At 30.9% G+C, this 20,958-nt stretch overlaps 2 protein-coding genes across 2 annotated transcripts; both read right to left on the reverse strand.

The window, feature by feature from the left end:
* Nucleotides 1-5,609: 5,609 nt before the first annotated feature.
* Nucleotides 5,610-8,519, reverse strand: LOC107646285 (putative disease resistance protein RGA1). The gene has a single exon (XM_016350479.3). The coding sequence runs from the start codon at nucleotides 8,331-8,333 to the stop codon at nucleotides 5,856-5,858; it is 2,478 nt and encodes an 825-aa protein (XP_016205965.1). The 5' UTR covers nucleotides 8,334-8,519; the 3' UTR covers nucleotides 5,610-5,855.
* Nucleotides 8,520-9,110: 591 nt separating this feature from the next.
* On the reverse strand, nucleotides 9,111-10,737 carry LOC107645482 (uncharacterized). Its single transcript, XM_016349515.3, has 2 exons — nucleotides 10,479-10,737; nucleotides 9,111-10,157 (listed from the first exon to the last, which is right to left on the reverse strand). Exons 1-2 carry the CDS (start codon nucleotides 10,600-10,602, stop codon nucleotides 9,337-9,339), a joined length of 945 nt encoding a protein of 314 aa, XP_016205001.1. The 5' UTR covers nucleotides 10,603-10,737; the 3' UTR covers nucleotides 9,111-9,336.
* Between the last annotated feature and the right edge of the window lie 10,221 nt (nucleotides 10,738-20,958).

Here is a 20,958-nt window from a genome sequence, read left to right on the forward strand (position 1 = left end):
TATTAGAATATAAAATGGAATATATGTGCACCAAACTTTGCTACTTGACTTATCCTAAGCACTAACAAAAAAATTTGGTCAATTATAGATGTAGACCTTCTTTTTATTTGTTCATGTTATTATTTGATACTTAGATGGTCATATGAATATATTATTACGCAAGACTTTGCAATGTCACACTCTGGTAAGACAGATTGCTTTGTGGTTATTGACATACTTTGCAGACTGATCAAGTTTCTTAACCCTTTTGGCAATGTTTCAATCTCTATACATCCAGTAAGAAGCAAACACTGCAAATTTTGGAGCATGCAAATAGAAGAAGGAAGTCTCCTTATTTTTATATTATACCTGAGTGAAAGATATCTTAAATGTTTCAGCTGGCTGATTGATCGAGGTAGAGTCTCAAATGTGGAATAATCTAGATTCAAATATCGTAAATATTTGCAACTTGACACCCATGCTCTGAACAAATCTTCATTGTTGGCTCCCACTCTTCCAAAAGGAAATAGAAGAGTTCTCACACCTAATAAGTTTAGCTTGAAAGATTTGCCAAACAAATCAAATTCGGACAAAGATAGATGAAGAACATTTTCTGGTATATTTTGACAGTCGGAACTGATAAGTTGGCGCTCATCTTTTGCCACATACAGTGCCAGATCATGCACTAAATCATGTATACAAAAATGATAAGATGTGCCACAGCCAGAAATATTTTCAAGAAAATATCTTGACATTAATTCACTCAAATATCGGTTTCCAACATCTAGTGAAGTTTCATTTTTGCTTGGTGTTGGAAGCAAACCTAGTGCACTCCAAAGTGAAACAACATCAACACTGGTAAGTCTACAATCCTTTGGGAAAAGGGAGAACATAGCAAAACATTGCCTCAAATAGGATGGCATTTGATCATAGCTTAATTTTAATGCAGGTAAGATGTCATCCTTTTTCTGTGGCAAATTCCAAATCTCAGCATCTCTTAGTGATTCCCAATCATTTATCTCATATTTTGAATATAGTAAACTTCCTAATGTTCTTATTGCTAAGGGAACTCCTTTGCACTTTTTCACAATTTCTTTTCCAATCACTACTAAATTAGAATGCCATTTCTCTTCTCCTTCTTTAAAAGCCCATCTAAGAAACAAAAAATAATGAATCATCTAGAGAAAGACCTTCTAAAGTATAATGGGAACAACAGAAACATGTTTATCATCATCATCATAATCAGAAGTCTGCTCTATTAAGAGCTTCACGATCCTTTCCTTATCATGTTCCCTTCCTATGACATCAGACTCAATAATAAAGGTTATATTAATATCAAGAGTCATAATCTATTCTAGACTCAAGTCTAAACACGCAAATCACAGAGACCATCAATGTAATGCATTATAGTGAGCAGTTGACACATCTTAGCATAACAGAGGAAAGAGTGGAGTTCATGTGGTGAGAGTGGTGTTAGAACTTTGAAGCGTGTCTTGCTGCCACAACAATTGTTTGTTCTCTTAAAAACATTCTTTCTTGCTCCTCTATTTTATGCTTAATAATGACACAATTATACAACAATACAACATCCTTTATACTTGTTTGCACTATAGGTCATATTGGATTATTGACTGAAAGTGGAAACTTAGATTTTCTTTGTTTTTTTTTTTTTTCAATTGTTCAATGCCTTGATGCAACTGGAGTAGATGTTGCAATCATAGTTACCACTCCTCAGCAAGTCTCTTATTGATGTGAGAAAAGAGGTGAGTTTCTGCAAGAAAGTTGGAGTGAAAGTTTCTGGGGTAGTAGAGAATATGAGTGCCATTTGCCAGTCCCTCATGGATTTCAAGTTCATGAAGTTGGCAGATAATGGTGAGCAGAAAGATGTCACGGAATGGGTGTTGGGATACATGAGAGAAAAATTCATCTTCATCACACATTCCATAAATATCATTCTTTTAATGTGTCTCATTCCTCTTAATGTCCAACTTCAACAAGAGTGTTTATGCTACTACAACTGCATGAAATCGTTACATCAATAACCACTGAATCAAATATTGTGTTTGATAAAATTCTCCAAAGATTTCTACAACCAAAATTTTCAGTTCTATTCAACTTGAAGGAATTTTCATTCATTGCCGTCCTGATTTTACAACTACTTAGTACCCTGCATCAATTCTCATTAAATCAAATAGTGCTATCCAAATTCTTCCAAAATTTCTCAATGTTCATTGTCTATCTAAGCAAACATGTTGAAGAAACTGGTTAAAATAAATTAAGAAAAAAGATTGATTTCTCATAGATGTCCCTCCCTGACCCCGAGGTTGTAACTTTACATTTAATTAGTAGCAAATTTTAAAGGCGGCAACACTAAGCAGGAGTGTTTGAATTGCAGTTTGAGGGAAAAAGAACAATACAGGAACAGAAGACACTAAGATAAAAGAGATGTTGTCATAATGTTGTACATTAAACAGACAATCCAAGTGCAATTCTGATCAAGTGTACAGCATGGAAAACAAAAGTTATTTAATTTTTAGTCAACTTTTTAATTTAAATATTTATTTTTATAAAAAGTTATTTATTTTTTATGGATAATTTTTAAAAGATAGTTAGTTACACTGATAATTAATATTTCTTTTCCACTAAATGGTTACTTTATGTCACTTTCCGTCCTTTACACAATCATTCCAGGGATTATTTGGTCCGTACATGTGAAAACTTTCCTCTCAAAGAAAGTGGGAATGGCTTTCTTTTTCACGTATTTCTATTTTTGTTTCTGGGTGAGTAATCCGACAGTTGTTGTCCAGGTCAAGTAGTTGAAGACTGGAAGCAACAATGGATATCTAAAGCTGACTTGATAGTTGATAGTCTCCTAAGCATTTCAATTGTTCTGTCTTTTTATCTCTTCTGGCCTATTTCCCAGCAATCATGATTGAAACTACCATTGTGAGCGGGATCACTAATAGGGAAGATTTCTTCTCCTGCATATAAAGAAATTTGTAATGTGGTAGGTGTATATAAAGGCCTACTGTTACTTGAGATGTATTACTCAGTTAGCTAGAGTAGTTGTATAGTCAGTTAGATGTTAGAAGTAACTAGAAGGTCTTGACTCTTGTATGTAACTGGTAACTTAGAAGACTGGTAAATTAAGTAGCTTAGCAAAGTAGATACTATAAGTAGAATACTGTTCATTCTTGTAATCAGTTAGAATGCTCATTTTTGACATGATCAATTTTCAGAGTGCAAATTTTCTCTCACCTCTGTTTCCTTTCTTCATCCCTCTTCTCTTCTCTTCACACCTGAACTCACACGATAGAGATGATGAGAGTGCTTTACCTTCAACGATAGCTCTTCCACACCTGCAACACTTGAATGAAACCCTGTCATACATCCAAGCTGTGCTGTCTGATATTAAGCAATTAATTATCAGAATCATCGCTTCTTCCAAGGGGGGTGCTTCTCCCCAGGGGGCTGCTTCTGCCAGCCAACTGAATCTAAATGCTCTAGAAATGGAACAATTGACAAATCTGCTAAGAATTAAACTTAGCGATCAGAAGTTCCTACTGGTCTTAGATGATGTATGGAACGAGGATCGTGGTAAATGGGTTGATTCAAGTGGGTGCTGAAGGAAGTAAGATCCTAGTGACAACACGTAGTTATGCAATTGCTTCCATGATGGATTCCATTTACTCTCACAATTTGAAGGGTCTTCCTCTGGAGGATTTATTTTCTGTGTTTTGTAAATGGGCTTTTACGGACAGAGAAACGCAACATCCAGATTTGTTGGCGATAGGAATGGAGATTGTCAAGAAACGTGGAGGAGCTCCTTTGGCGGCAAGGACGATGGGCACCTTACTCTTTCAAAAATTTGAGTAAAGGGAACATCAAGCCAGAAAGGAATTCTGGAACTGTCAGATATACATCCGGATAAAAACTCCATCTCCAAGTTAAAATTTCTTTCTCTTTAGTGTTTGCCACTGGTGCTGACCTTACCTGGTTGGATTCATGGAGCTGCAAGCACGTTACAGTACTTGAGGGTTAAAGATTGCAAGATGCTGGAAGAACTTCCTGAGTGGTTACCACGTATGAATGTCCTGAAATCTCTTTGCATCATAAATGCTCCAAAATTGATGTCTCTTCCTAATAATGATGATCGCCTCACAGTCCTTGAATCTCTGGATATGATAGGTTGTCCTAGCTTATATGAAAAATATAATCCACAAGATGGAGAGGATTGGCACAAGATATCTCGCATTTCACATGTGCATTTTCATTGTTGATCTTCAAGATCTGGAGATTACTTGATGGAAGTGGACAGTTATTGTTTCTGAATGTAATTGATTATTCTCCTAGGTTAGGCAAAGTTTTCTCTTAGGTATTATTTTCTATTAATTGTATATAACATTGATAATGATACTCCTCCGGTGCAAAAGTAGTGGTATATGATTTGTAGTGCATTGGATGCTGTTAATGTTGCAAGTGTGAAGAGTGCATGAAGTTAGTCTCACATCAAAGAAAGTAAGAAAAAGTGAGAAGTTTATAAGATGAGAGACCCATTAATTTGACATTTTAAGGTTTTGAGTTGAATGTAGCATCTTCTTATTTTATTTACACACAAAATTACCATCCATTGTGATTATTTGCAACTAAATACTTTGTTGTGAACATTAATAACCATCTAGATAATTGTTAGCTTGCCTTGATGAATAACAAGTATTAAACCGCTGCTGCTAGTAAGAAAAGTAGTTAATCACTTTAACTATTGTATTTGTATTATTCATTTTTGACTAATTCTGTTCTTCCTATATATTGTTCTTTTGCCTTTCTATTCCACATAGAATTCTGGCAGCCACCATTTCTTTCTTATTCTGTTCTTTCAGATTTTCAAAATTAACCGATATTATTTGGTTGTTAGTAAACGGTGCTACATTTGTTATACAATCCCAATCATGATTTTCATTTTGCAAGTTGTGAATGTATACATATATGCCTCTTTGTGTGTAATTGTTGATTGAATCTGCAACTTGTCAAATTATATATTTAGAAATTTTACAGATCACAAGTGATGGAGTGCCACAGAAATTCTATTTCATTTAATTATAATTGCTATGTACTCCAATATAGCTTTAGCAAACTAAATAAAATTTTCATATATGTATGCCCCTATTTATGGTAACTTTATTTTGCAGACAATTTCAACCAAGACAAACATTTAAATCAGATTTAGTAAATTACAGTATATGATAGAGAAAGTTCCTCAATTATTACAAAAAACAACAAACAAAAACTGAAACAATCATCAAAGACATCATCCAAAATGAAACGAGAACATTAATTGCACATCATGGAACAAGAAAAACACAAGACACTTGAACATCAGTCTTGATTGTCACATTAAATCAAATAGTGCTATCTAAATTCTTCCATAATTTCTCAATGTTCATTGTCTATTTGCTCAAACATGTTAAACAAACTGGTTAAAATAAATTAAGAAAAAAAAGCTTGATTTCTCATAGATGTCCCTCCCTGAGGTTGTAACATTACATTTAGTTAGTAGCAAATTTCAAAGAAGGCAACACTAAGCAGAAGTGTCTGAATTGCAGTTTGAGAGGGAAAGAACAATACAGGAATAGAAGACACGAAGCTAAAAGAGAGGTTGTCATAATGTCGTACATCAAACAGACAATCCAAGTGCAGTTCTGATCAAGTGTACATTATGGAAAACAAAACAAGAACAACTATTTAAAATGGAAAACTTGAACAAACAAAGGCACTTATAGTTTAATCTCAGCAATAAAGACTTGGATCTTCCTCCAATTTTTCTTCATCTTCCTTTTATGATGTCTTCTTGATGTGAGATATCCCCTGCCAATAGTCTACATCTTGAGCTGGTGAGTCGTCTGTAATCTAGGACAATCACTGATTTCGAATGATTTAAGTGCTGGGCGATGAAGGTCACTGGGGAGAGACTTCAAATTAGGACAATTTGTTATTTGAAGAGATTTCAATGAACTTGGAGTTGACAGCCATTCAGGAAGTGACTCCAGCCTGTTGCACTCTTTAATAGCCAAAGCTTCTAATGTGCTTGCCGATCCTTGAAAACAACTAGGCAAGGTCTCCACCAGCTGTGGCAAAGAATGAAGATAAAGGACTTTTAGTCTCAGGGTAGAGTTCCGCACTTCCTCAGAGAAGTCCAAATCACCACACTTGTTGATTACCAAAGTCTCCAATTGAGGAAAATGGTTAACATTAAGTGGTAAAGACTTCAACCTCTCACAACTATCAACCTCCAAAGTTCGAAGATTAGGCAACTTTCTCCCTACAAACAAGGACTCCAGCTTGTCACATTTTTTAATACATAAATATTCAAGAGAGCTCAGCTTTGCAATGTCACTCTCAGGCAAAACAGATTGCTTTGTGGTTATCCCCAGTTGTCGGAGATTGATCAAATTTCTCAATTCTTGTGGCAATACTTCAAGCTTTGTGCACCCATCAAGAAGCAAAGATTGCAAATTTAGTAGTTTGCAAATTGAAGCAGGCAGCCTCTGAATTTTGGTATTGTTCCTGAGAGAGAGAAATCTTAAATGTTTCAACGTCACAATGGACTGGGGCAAAGTCTCATAAGTAGAATCACTCAAATCCAAAAATCGCAAGGATTTGTATCTTGATATCCATGCATTCAACAAAACTTCATCCTTGGCTCCCACTCCATGAACTGGAGATAGTATGGTTCTCACACGAAATATTCCTCGTGAGAATAAAATGCCACGCAAATCATCTTCAATATAAGATTGATGCAGAATATTTCCTGATATATTTTGCATGTCTGAACTGACTAGCACGCATTCATTTCTTGCAACAAGTAATGCGAGATCATGAACTAAATCATGAATTTGAAAATAAAAGAAAGTGCCAGAGTCTTCAACAACCTGAATGAAAGATCTGGAACTCAATTCACTCAAATATTGATTTGAAACATCTAACAAAGTTTTACCTTGGCTTGGCAGTAGAAGCAAACCTAGAGCCCCCCATAGACAAGCAACATCAGAACTAAGAAAAATATAACCCTTTGGATAAAGGGAGAACAAAGCAAAACATTGCTTCAAATAAGTTGGCATTTGATCGTAGCTGAGTTTAAGTGCAGGAAGAATACTTTCCAAATTCCAAATATCATTAGTTCTCAGTGACTCCCACTCATGCTTGGTACGATTAGAAAGTAGTAGACTCCCCAGTGTTCTGATGACCAAAGGAAGCCCTTTACATTTTCCCACAATTTCTTTTCCAATCATAACCAAATCCGAGTGCTTTTTCTCTTCCCTGTTTCTGAATGCACATTCAAGAAACAGAAACATTGAGTTCTCTTCGGAAAGAGGTTGTAGCTTGTAAGCGGGTACAGTACCCATCATAGAAGCAACTTTAGAACTCCGTGTTGTCAACAGGATTTTACCACCTTTATTGCTCATTTCAATTAAAAATCTCAGCTCCATCCATTTAACACGATCTTCATTCCATACATTGTCCAAGACAAGCAGGAACTTTTGACCAGCAAGCGTATCCTTTAAGAGACGTATCAAAGTCTCCATGTCCAGTTCTTTTAAATTCAGTTGGCGCAAATGAGAACTCGCAGAGTTGATGATCTTAACAATCAATTGCTGGATATCAAAGTCCAGAGAGACAGACACCCACAATTTCAATGGGAAACACTGAGTTACCCTCTCATCACGGAAGACAAGCTGAGCAAGTGTGGTCTTTCCTACTCCTCCCGTCCCCACAATGGGAATAACTGGGATACGTTCGTCATCATCTTCAGGATTCTGCTGCATTAGGAGGTCTATGATAAATTCTTTATCGATCTCCCGTCCTATCACATTCACATCTGCAGCAACGAGAGAGGTCGTTTCCCTGCTCCTATGTGAAACGTGGTTATCAACATCAATTGCTTCTAGAGCAAACTTACTCATATCAGCTGCAACCATGTCTAGTCTCTTCTTCAGTGACTTCATTTTTCGAGCCATCTTAACGCGAAAAACAATAGAATTAGAAGTTGTGAAGAATTGCTGTACCTTGGAGGCTCTATCCACATGATTCCGTAACACTTGGGTTTGAATATCATCAAGGAAGTCGTCAGCATCACAGAGGACATTTTTCAACTCCCTTAGCCACACCGTCAGAGGTCGGTTATTTTCTTGCTTTCTCTCCGCATCCAGCAGCACAGATTTGACCAATAAAAGAGTGTCTTTCAACTGATTCATCTCGTCAGAAAAACCGCCCTTCAAACGGATTTCATCAAGTGCAGGTGAAGCAAGATCTGCTATCAGTCTCTCCATGATGCCGAAGGGGACAGGTTCCGGCATAGTTTCTGATACAAGAGGACCAAATGCTAGTCCAGAACTCGAAATGTGACTAAGGCTACACAATCAACCTTAGATATCAAAGTAAATAATAGCATGTATGTTATTAGATAGCTTAACTCGCAAGTATCTATTATCTATTATATATTATTAGAATTAAATTTCTTTAATTAATAGCATGCATATTCTTTTAATATTTTATTTGATCAGATTAATTATATCTAATAAATTACATTAATTTTTTATTTGACTAGAATAAATAAATTGATTTTACTTTAATTTACATTGATTTTTTTGTATTATGTATTTTGATTAATAATATTTAAAAATATTATTATTAATTATATATTTAATTTAATTGAAATAAATATCAAATTATTTAATATTTTATTTGAATACTTTGACTATAACTAAACAATTATATTAAACACTTCCACCCCGTATAAGATTGTCACATCGTTTTTGTTAACTACATTCTGCATTGAATACATACTTCACAGACAATGATAAATATATATAACTTGATATGATCATGTTTTTTTGCTTAACCCATCAACATTAAAGTCCTTTTCCTTCTAAACTGCAAGGCTTGGTAAATAGATAATTATTGTTAAGCTTCAAATTTTCTTTGAAAAATACCAACTTGTAGTACCTAACCTTCATAATTATTGATTGCACCAAGGTTCAAAAGTAAAATTTTGGTGGAACTTTCATGAATCAAACTTGGCATTTCAATGTTAGAAATAACATATGGCTTCAACAGTATCATCAAAGAAAGTCTTGTTACCAAAAAGAGTCATGTTAACTTTATCATCAATCTGAATTATGCAAAACATGGTGTCACATGTAAAAACTAAGGAATGGTAAAAAAACAGATCAACAAGTAACAGATCCATAACCTTCAATTGAGAATGATATAGCCCATCAACAACATAAAGAGAACAACAACAAAGCATTTCCCATACTGCTACAAAAACTCTTTATTGAGCCATCAAACTAACCAAATCTAAATTCTTCGTTTCCTTGGGAGTCGGCAACCATTATGAGGCTTTCTAGTGGTATCTTCAATGTGAACAACCGGATTTCTACTTTTGTCCGCTCGAGAATCCAAAAAACCCTCCAACCAGCTCATTATTGCTTGCCTTTTTCTCCTGAAATGAGTAAATCCATTCACTTTCATAACAACAGCTTTCAACCCCAAACCCCTTGCCCTTCGCCCGACAACCTCTGAAGTTGCCTCAGCAGCATACCTAGCAAGCTTCTGCCCTGATTTCATCTCTTTCACGGAACCAACAGAGCCGCTAAGCTTTATGTTCCCTTTAGAATCTGTTACGGTAACAAACGTGTTGTTCCGCAGCATCTTTATATGAACAAAATCGGCGTCTCTCTCATATTGATTACTGTAAACCTGAAGATGATCCTGGCCATCTTCATCTATAACCCCTCTCACAAAATCCATAGGCCTGGAACTCTTCTCAGTCTCGGTCTCACCATCATTCTCATTGCTTACATTTAGATTCTCCCTATCCCGCATAAAAAAAGGACGAGTACCCGAATCACGGCCAAAACCCCTCCTATTCTGAGCATAATTGGCACCTCTTGAGTTTGAGTTCTCTCCATTCTGCATGAAAAAAGGAAGATTATCCGGTTGACGGTTGAAACTCCTCTCATTCTCAGCACCACTTCCATTCATGTTCCGCATCACCCTATCCCGGATGGCATCCGGTAAAGTTTCATTCCCACTCCTCGAGTTTTCATTTAATCTATCCAGCATCGAAAAGGGACGATTAGGATCCGATTCACCAGTTGAAAATCCTCTAACATGCTCTGCAGCATGAAAATTTCGAATAAGACCCTATTACACTCATGACTAGTGACTACCCTAAAAACTAAACCCTCACTTGCAAATTTTGAAACGGTGAATAACAATTGAAACTTCAACTAAAAACACAATAACCATAACGTTTTGCACAAATCCATATCAAACAACTCAGGTTATAAACTTCCAAACACACAATTCACCAACCAACCAGAACACTCACCCTAAACCACTAATCAATAAGCAAAATTTCTAACGAATAAGATCGAAATGCCATAATCCATGGATGGGTTAAAAATTGAAAGCAAAAAAGAGAACCAGGACATTACCGATGTGGTTTTGCAAAGATCCTGAGGAGAAGGCAGAGATAAGAGACCGTGAAGGTTTGGGTGCGACGAGAGAAAAGAGAGAAGATCCACGGACATGGCCAATCGAAGAGAGATAACGATACATAATCAAAGATTAGGGTTTTCAGAGTTTTTCCTTCGTTTTTCTTTCTACCTCAGTCACACTGAACCACAGCTCCATCTTACTGTGTTCCGGGTCGGGTCCCATACCCATTTTTTGTGGTTCTTAGACCCAACAGTCTCATTCAAAACGCCCAAAAACACCTCCTTTGAATTGTAAAAATTAGTGTCGTGTCCAAAAAAATAAAAATAAGTAGTGCCCAATTTAGACAGTAATATATAGATTAAGAAATAATAAAAATTATTTTTTAATTTAAAAAATTTTAAATGAATAAAATATTATTCCTATTAATTTATCTAAAAAATATTAATTAATTTTATTTTTATAATCTACTTAATTTTTTGCACAAGAAAAAAAATAAAGTATAAAATACAAAAATTTAAAATTTTCTAATTATTTTAGGCAAATACTTATCTGTACACCCAGAAATAAATTACTATGACACTTCATTTAAATATTTAACAATATTTAATGGGTAAAGATTCAAGCCCATGTCATCTCTTTTTATGTTCTTGAAGTTAGTGTTCTTCATCCGATTATGTAAATGATTCCCCTTCAAAGTTCAAACAAGATGACATTTTGTAGCACCCAAAAAATTCTTCTACTCCATTCATGAGTCTTGAGGCTTTTACCAATGTCAACTACCTCTACCTCTTTTAAGAAATGAACCTTCAGTCCAACTTGACAACCAAGTAAATAATCTTATATTTGAGTGATGAGTTTAATTTATGAACCAAAATAATATAAGTAAAAATATAGTAACTCTTGTGATGTAGTTTTTTTATTGTTCTTGCCAATTGATGGCATGTCCTTTTGCCATTTTTCAGGTGCAATTACGTTAAGTATATACTAAAATCAATTATAAAAATTAGTTATCAATGTAAAATATGCTAAGATTTCTAGAAACACTTTTTTATATTTTTCATATGAATTATTATTGATTTATATTATATTTAATTATCATTGCTAACTATTTACTCTAAAATAAGAATACTACTAATTTTTTTCATATATGTATGTCCGGATCCAAACTTAATGTTATTTTGTAGAGAATTTTAACTAAAAACATCTAAATTAGATTTATTAACTTACAATATATGATAGATCAAAAAATGTTCCTCAATTATTAAAAAAGCAACAAACAAAAACCGAAACAATTACCAAATACATGCTTCAAAATGAAACAACATTAATTACACATCATGAAAGCAGAAAAATAAAAGATTTTTCAGAGCACCTACAATGGTGAGTTTCTCTTTCACTTTTTTCTGACACATAGGAACTCTAATTATTGGAGGAGAGAATGAATGAGTTCCTGTACAGGTCTCAATGTGAGGGAATTCCTCTAAATAGGGACTCAAATTAACCAATAATAACTTGCCATTTAGCAAGTTATTTTAAAAAATAATAATATAAAATCTGAAATAATTAAATAATTATATTAAATAATGAAATAATAATTAAATTAGTAATAATTATAATAAAAATTATATTAAATAATTATATTTTTATTTAATTAATAATTTATATTAATTATTTAAAAAATAATTAATTAGATTAAATAATTAAATTTTTATTTAATTAATGATTTATATTAATTATTTATATCATAATTGAATATTATTTATATTATTATATTAAATTATAATTAATTAAATTTACTTACATTAAAAAATAAATTTAATTTTCACACCTTACAAAATAATTCTTAGTTGAGTTAGTTATTTTTATTTTAAAATTTAAAATGCTAACGATATTATTAAAATTAGCAATTGTAAACACAAAACTATAAATTAGTGTAATCCCGAATTATATATTGTGTATTATTATTATATATGAATTTATTTAATATTAATATTTTTTAATAGTGAATTATTTTTAAATTTATAAATTTAAATAATATTATTAAAAAATCAATTACATTAATTTTAAGTATTTTAATTAATTAATTAAGTGGGACTACAACATGGACTAAAGTTAGTTCCTTCTAATGGAGAAGAGAGAAATACTTTGAGTTCCTATTTATCGTTTATGACGCAAAAGATGATGTGAAGTTATTTTTTATGACAGATGGGCCATAAATAAAAATTGAGATGAGTTCTCTACTAGAGATGGTAACATTAGTTTTGGTTGTCATAGAATTCCTCATCTTCCATTAGCGACTCTTCCATATCTTCCAAATGTCAGTATGCTTGATGTGGGATATTTGGTGCCAATACTCTCCAACATGTGGCTCATACTTTCAATATTTTATTCAATCATTTTAGGATTTTATTTTCCTTTTGAGGTGAGTAATTCGACAGAAATTCAGATCATATAGTTAAGATTCGAGGTAACAATGGACATCAAGATTTGGGTATCTACAATTTACTTGATAACCTCTCATGTGAGTACGAGAAAAATATTGTTTTTTAATAAAGAAATTAAAAATATTGTTTTTTAAAGATGTTTATATATGTCATATTATTATTGAACATTTTTATTAAATCGGTTAATAATTTATTTTTTAATAAATCAGAACAAAATCGATTTATTATAGCAACAATAATAAATCCAATTGTCTGCATTATAATTATTAGACCCGGTTACGCAATCTAAATCGAATATCTTTAAATTTTTTGATAAAAAGACAAATATATGTCTAACTTTTTGTTTTACATAAATTTGAATCCCTACAAATTTAAAAATACAATTAGATCCCTAAAAAAAATTGAGTTTATTGTTATTGTTATAAAAAAAATCGGCATTATTCTAATTTGTTAAGAAATTAAAAAATAACCGGTTCATTAATACGTCCAATAATAATACGGCACGTTAAGTGTCTTTACAAAAAGACGTTTTAGGCGTCTTTACAGAAATATCCCCTTAAATTATAGCTCGTTAACTTTTAAAATTTTATAGTTAATTATTTATTTGATTTGATTGAGATACATATTAAATTATTTAATATTTTGTTTGATCACATTAATTATAACTAACCAATTATGTTAATTATTTAATTATATCAATTATTTAATTTAATTAATTTAAGTATATGTTATTTGATTCAATCTATTATCACATTAATATTTGAGTGATTAAGTTGTTGTTTACTGAAAGTTTTTTGACATTTTCTTTCTTAATCTTAAATATTTTAATTTTAAATTTCAGATTTTTATTCATTGTTTATATTTTTTATTTTAATATTAAATCTAATATTTCTATTAAATTTTTTTTTGTAATTTATTGTTTATATGGCCACTATTAATTATATGATCGTGAATATTTTTTTAATTTATTAAAAAGAATAATTTCATTGTTTTCTTTTTATTTTATATATTTTTGTATTTTATAACTTATTCAAAGTAAAAAGTCATATATATTATAGGAAAATTTTATTTTTTATTAATTGTTCTTTCATTTGGTAATACTTTTTTTCTTCTATGAAACATTATTTATACTCTTTGATTTTTTTTATAAACTATAAAATATTATTATTTGTCATGATGCTTTATCTCCTTTATTTTTTTTATTTTGTTTCTATTTATTTAAGTTTTTATAATTTTTTATTATAAATTTTATTATTTTATCTCATACAAGTCAATTTATTATAATTCTTTATATGTAGAGTATTTAACTATTTAAATTATATCCCTTACATATTTAATTTACTTTTTATTTTAAAAAATTGAATGATAAAATAATATCGATGAAAACTTCTTTATCTTTTTAGCTTACCTTTTTTTTATACGAATTAGGGGTAGCAAAATTCTTTAAGATACAAAAATTTTTACAAGTATTATCCCAAATAGATATCCCAAAGACGGGAAAATTTTTTCACAAAAATGAAAATGAAAGAAGAAATTTTTCTAAGACAATTGCGGGACCCGAATGGAAATCTCTGTCCCATCCCCCACGATCTTTAAATAATACAAATCAGTCTTAATATTTTAGAAATTTCTATAAGTAGGGGTGTCTGCGGATCGGATCGGATCGGATATGGCCAAAATTTCGATCCGATCCGCACTACAATCATCGGATCGAATCCAATATCCGTAGCTTTTTAAGGTTGGATCCGATCCGCACATTTGCGGATCGGAACGGATCGGATATCGGATATATCCGCAAAACACAAAAATATTTTTAAAAGCTTATTTTTATTAAAAAAATATCAATAAAATTTATTTTTCTATTCTTTTAAATATGTTTACTCTTAAAATAATATTAAACATACTTTTCTTGTATAATAAATTAAAATAATTTAACATATATGATAATTATTAGTTAAAATAAAACATAAAAAGAATATTTTACTTATTTATTTCTTTATTTTTGCGGATACGCGGATATGCGGATATCAACACAAAATCCGCAATCCGATCCGATTAGTGTGTAGATCCGATCCGAAAGCCTTGCGGATCGGATCCATATCCGCAATTTTCAAATCGGATTCGGATAAACACCGCGGATATGCGGATCGGATCCGATCCATGGACACCCCTATCTATAAGTATGTGAATAATCTCATTTATTATATGTACAAGTGTAATAACTCGTGTCATGTACATGATAAAATTGAAATTATAATTTTAAATTATTCTATTAAAATTAATTTAAATTGTAATAATTTAATTAATAAATAAATAATATGATGTGCATTGTTTGTGTTTTTTAAATATAATATTAAATATATTAACTCGAATGTAGCTATTAAGTGTATAAAAATTATGTTTGAATTATGAATTCTCTAAATAAAATCATCCCGTTTAAAATATTAAAATTATGATTTCAATCATAAATTACACTTATAATTTAAAAAATTTTCTGATATAATATTACATTTTTTTCTCCACTTTACTATTAATATATTGATATTGCAAGTGTAACACCCTAACTTTTAGCACGTCATCGTACAAAAAATGAGGCGTTACTAACCTGTTTTCCTTATTCACTATTTAATATTGAGCCTTTAGTTCGATTTCGCGTTTCAATTTTTAAGAATAGCCGAAAAATCTTGTTTCTATTAACTAAAATCACATTTTAAAGATCTTCAAATAATAATAATCACATAATTATTAATATTAATAAATATTATACAAAAAGATTCAGACGAAACTCAGATACAATTCATATCCCTCTATATAAAATAAAAACTTAATAACAAAGGCAAGAGAATTCTATGAAAGCAACTCAACACATAAATTTAATTCAAATAAGACTAATAATCGCCCGCAGCTTCAAATTGAGTCTTCGAACCCGTGTCACTGAAAGGGAGGAGACTTTGGGGTGAGAACAAATCACACGTTCTCAGTAGATAATGGAAATGCCGTAAAAGTAGTGAAATAAAATACAAATAATTAACTTTACTATATATATATATATTTCTATCAAAACTTGTTGAAAATACTTTTGGTTTTACTTTAGCTAACTAATTACCTCTTTTGAAATCCCTAAACTCAAATCAAATTTTAAATATAAAACTAGTCACATTACCCATCTCTCAGTCACATAATTAATCCTCAACAATCACAACATCAATTCTTAAACACCTCAATACATTCGCAAACTAATAGCACAAGTAAGAGGTCCAAACCAACATACAAACAAGTCAAACAGCACAATCACAGAGAAGTAATACAAGCAAACACAACCAAATACAAATGTGCAAACAACATGATGCATGTCTATCCCTAGTGCAGGCCATGAGCTCATGTGTCAGTTGCCTATCCGCTCCCGACATTACCCGGGTACAAGTCCCAGGTACGACTTTCCAGATGCATACAGTGTGCTTATAAGTCGTACGGCTAGGCCACATATAGTGTGACTTTCCAAATCAATAAGCGTACATCTAGAAAACAGTTCTCAGTAAGTAGGCGTTTCCACTTTACATTTGGCACTAAGGCCCAAACAATGTCACATCTGCTCTCCTGTGGCAGACAATCTCTTTAATTAATACATTTTTTTATCTTTGTTCTCTACTCTCCTGTGGCAGATATTCATTTTCTTAATAAACCGAACTCATCAAATCATTTGTTATTTAAAACCATCACTCTTTATAACATTTTTCAAACCTCCGAAACTACTTTATTTACAAGAAGTTCTTCTTTCATACAAAAACCAGTTCTTACTTAACCATGATTTTCTCAAACCAACTTCAAAACCATTTCAAATTTAAACCTTTTTCAAAAGACTAAAAGAATCATTTTTTATAAATCAATGAAACTCATTCCCACTATCTCAAATTGTTTCAAATGCGGATTTATTTTCTATATCAAAGTAACCCCAAATCAAGAAAAGAAAATAATTTTACATAATATTCAATCAAACCGACTTTCCAATTCAATAATCAGAATTTTCAGCCGCAACCAACCAATTCAGCATAATCTCATAAATCAGAATTTTAAACAATTCCATCAAAATTAGAAAATCGACATCAGTCACAGCCTCAATTCAACCAGTTGCAATTCAATCTCATCAATTAATCACTCACAACAACAAAATCAGTCACGAGACATTTATAAATTATTTGCATTTATTCATTAAACTTTAATGGCATTCATAAATTAAAACAATTAATTTTAAAATAAAATCCCCTACCTTCATACGAAATCAAAACAATGGAAGTTTTGGAAAAATTTTCTGACTGAGCTGCTGAAAAAGAAAATGTCAGAAATCGTCTATGTCTCCTAGAATTCTAATTGGCCGAACTCAAAGAAAAGAAGAGCTACGTCACCGTCAACTTCCACTGAATAAAAGTAACGTCAACATGAAAAGAAAGAAAATACAAACATTTTTATCGGATTAAATTTTTTATTGGAATTACAAATCTCAAGAAATCGAAGCCGAAAAAATCGAAGAGAGTCACGGTTTCTCCCTCACCCTGGATCTCTCTTTCTTTCCTTTCTTTAAATCTTGGTTCGGTTCCAAGAAAGAAGAATGAAGATTAGATAATGATATGATTAATGAATGGTGGCAATGTGCCTTAATTAATGAAACGTGTAACCATTATACATATGCATGTATGCATAACAACCACGTCTTTCATTTCTTTACCTTTGATTATATATACACTAGTGAATGAACCCGTGCTAAGCACGGGAATTAAAAATTACATTATGTCTTTCTAACATCATGTGCATTATAATCCAAATAAATTATACATACCTAATATAATATTTGTCATTAATCGAATTAATTAAAAATAAACAATTTTTTAGTGAAATTTAAAAAAATGAAATCATTTGTTGCATGTTAATTATTAATATTAAGAGACTTCTAAATATCATATTATATCACAAAAAATAATTACTCATTTCACTGTACATAAAATTAAAACACATGTTCATCAGCAATCACAAAAATACATGGTTGAATATATGCAAATATTTCGAACTTGTAATTAGTAAGAAAAACAAAATTCTTCCATCCAAACTAAATTTAAACTCATTTTTTCCTATCAGAACTATTAAAAATTTGGAAGTAGAATCTTATATTAAAAGATAGATTTAAAAAGTTTTCATGGAAACGAATATAATAAAATAATAAATTTAAAACAATATAATTAAATTTTTAGAAAGTTATAAATAATAAATTTTATTAATAATTTGAAATTACATAGTACGTATGAAAATGATAACATCGTACCATAAAAAGTTTTTTTATTAATTTTATATTATTTACATAATAATTTAGAATGTTATATAGAGACAGGACAAAATAAATATTAAGTATGTTATATTTGCCTAATAGACAATAAAATTACTGACAAATAAATATTTTCTAATATATTTTATTTTTCATATATATTACACCATTCTAGTATTTTAATAAACTAAAGACTTGGTGTATTAATTTAGAAAATCTAAAAAATATATGATATTTTATAGATCTCAAATCAAAGGATAATTTTTGGATAGAGTTTTGTTAAAATAACTTCATACATTATTAAATATCTCTATATACAATATTTAAAGTACATCTATTGGAGATTGAATCATTGTTTTATATTAATACTCTCAGTCCATCTATTGATCTCACTCTTGATAATGCAACATATAATTGTCCATGTGTAAACACCGATTTTGACAGAAAAAGTCCAACCATATTAAGTGTTTAACCCTGCGATTTGTTAATTGTCATACCAAAGGACACAATCAAAGGAAATTGCCTCCGTTAAAACTTAAATGGAAGTGTCTCATTATTTGAAATCATGTTCATCCTAGGAATGAGAACAACTTGGCCAGCTTTGTCACCTGTCAATATAACGCATTCAATAACATGATTACCTAATCGTCTTACTTGCAATCTAATTCCATTGCAAAGACCCATAGATTGATCAATGTTTCATAATAGCATAACAGGTACACCTACTATTTGAGTTTTAACTGGTGGGTAGGCAATCCAGAACAATTAATTGAGTTCAAAAGATCAGTGGTGATGGTATCCAATTCAGATTCCATGTTTCCTTCTTCAATGCATAATGAGTCGGAACTAATATAAACCTTTTCTTCTCCAGCAAGATAACCCATCATTGTATTGTTTACATCATGCACAACCTCAAGTGTTGGAGCGAAAATTGTGCGCTCCTTGAAATATATAGAATTGTTAATATTAAGTAATAAGTTCGGATAATCAAAGCTTACCAGTTTTTCAAAATCACTGATATTATCATCAATAAGTATTTCTTCAGAAATAATGACCTCAGATTCACCGTCAGTTGAATCACCAGCCAATCCGTCTCCAATTTTGATTAGCCATTTTGCATGTTTTAATTTCATATATATATATGTAATGCATATCTAAGCCACGTTGTGGCCTTTCTTTCTTTTTTTTTTTCCGAAAAATAAAATAATATAATTCTTTTGTTTTTATTTTAAAAAATTTTATTATAATAAAAATTATTTAAAAATTTTAATATATTTTAAATTCAAAATATCATAAAAGTTGATTTAATTACTTTAAAAAAATAAATCTCTTTAAATAAAATAATAAATAATAAATAACTCATTATTTAATTTTCAAAAAATCCGGGGTGTTACATGTCGCTCCACGTGTCATCCATTATGTCATCATTGTAGATGCTCTAAATTAGTCTCTCATTTTGTATTAAATGACTCATTTTAGTTCCTGAAATTGAATGTCGTGCACCAAACTAGTCCATTCACCAGTTTTTTTTCATTTTTTTAAAAATTTAAAATTTTTAATATTTTAGATACATTAATTTCAATTCTATTTTTTCACATATCGTTTAAATACAAGTGCTTTTATAAAATTTTTTAAAATTTTAGTTTTAATTATAGAATTATTTTTCTATAATAATTTTGTTCGGTTATGAAAGACACATTTTCGTTGTGTGTAAATGGGCTAGACTGAAAGCACTTCAAGCACCTTCACTATCATCTCCGACCTCTTCAGTCTAGATGAAAGAGGTTGAAGATAGAAGTGGGGTACTTGAAATAACTTCACGTCAACTCCAAAATCACGGTTAGAGATACTCGTAAGAGAAAAAATATTTTATAAAAGTACTTGTATTTAAATAACACGTGAAAAACTAAAATTGAAATTAATGGATTATGAGAATTTTGAATTTAAAGACAAAAAGGAGAAAAGACTAGAGAATTGACTAATTTAATGCACGACATTCAATTTTAGAGACTAAAATGATGACATAATGATTGATACGTGGACGAATATTGTTGCGACACGTGGCACAAACAGACATGTGGTCAAATAGTATTATGACACGTGACACAACCATCCACATCAGCATGTCACGTGTCACTGGTCAAGGCATCGTCATATCATTACACATGGCTAAATCATGTAATGATATGTGTCACTAACAGTTCACGTCATCACGTCGTTAATGAAAAATAGGTCAGAGACTAACGTTGTGTATTTTTGTCAATCGCAGAGACGTAACTAATACAATTAAAATCTTAAGAACAATTTTAGTACACGATGCCAATTCCAGAGATTATTTTGGAATTTAACTCAGGTGATTATTTATATGATCATGTTATGTGAGAATAACTTTAAGAGAAATTGTTTAAAGAGCTAAATTGAGTTTTACATAATAAAATTTAGAGTCTACATTAAGGTAATTAAAATTTCAAAAGCTAATTCAATAATCTCCATAAAATAACATGCAAATTTAAATATTAACTTTCAAAATTATGTTTTTTACTTGGTCAGATATTACTTTCTACACAAATAGATAGGTAAATTTTAATATGCTTATATTTATTATGGTTATGAAATATTGTTAAAATTAAAATAATATTTTTTATATTTTAATAATATTTTTTAAAAACGTTGCTAAATAATGGAAAAAAAAAATTAAAAAGACGTTATTTTAATTTT

Source organism: Arachis ipaensis, chromosome B6 (genome assembly GCF_059453495.1).
Source record: "Arachis ipaensis isolate K30076 ecotype BB chromosome B6, ASM5945349v1, whole genome shotgun sequence".
Classification (NCBI taxonomy): Eukaryota; Viridiplantae; Streptophyta; class Magnoliopsida; order Fabales; family Fabaceae; genus Arachis; species Arachis ipaensis.

Excerpts from the sequence above, each read along its gene's own strand:
- LOC107646285 (XM_016350479.3), bottom strand. The coding sequence starts at position 8,333 with ATGCCGGAACCTGTCCCCTTCGGCATCATGGAGAGACTGATAGCAGAT.
- LOC107645482 (XM_016349515.3), bottom strand. The coding sequence starts at position 10,602 with ATGTATCGTTATCTCTCTTCGATTGGCCATGTCCGTGGATCTTCTCTC. Across the intron at positions 10,158-10,478 it reads ATCTTTGCAAAACCACATCG|AGCATGTTAGAGGATTTTCA; the intron begins GTAATGTCCTGG and ends TTCATGCTGCAG.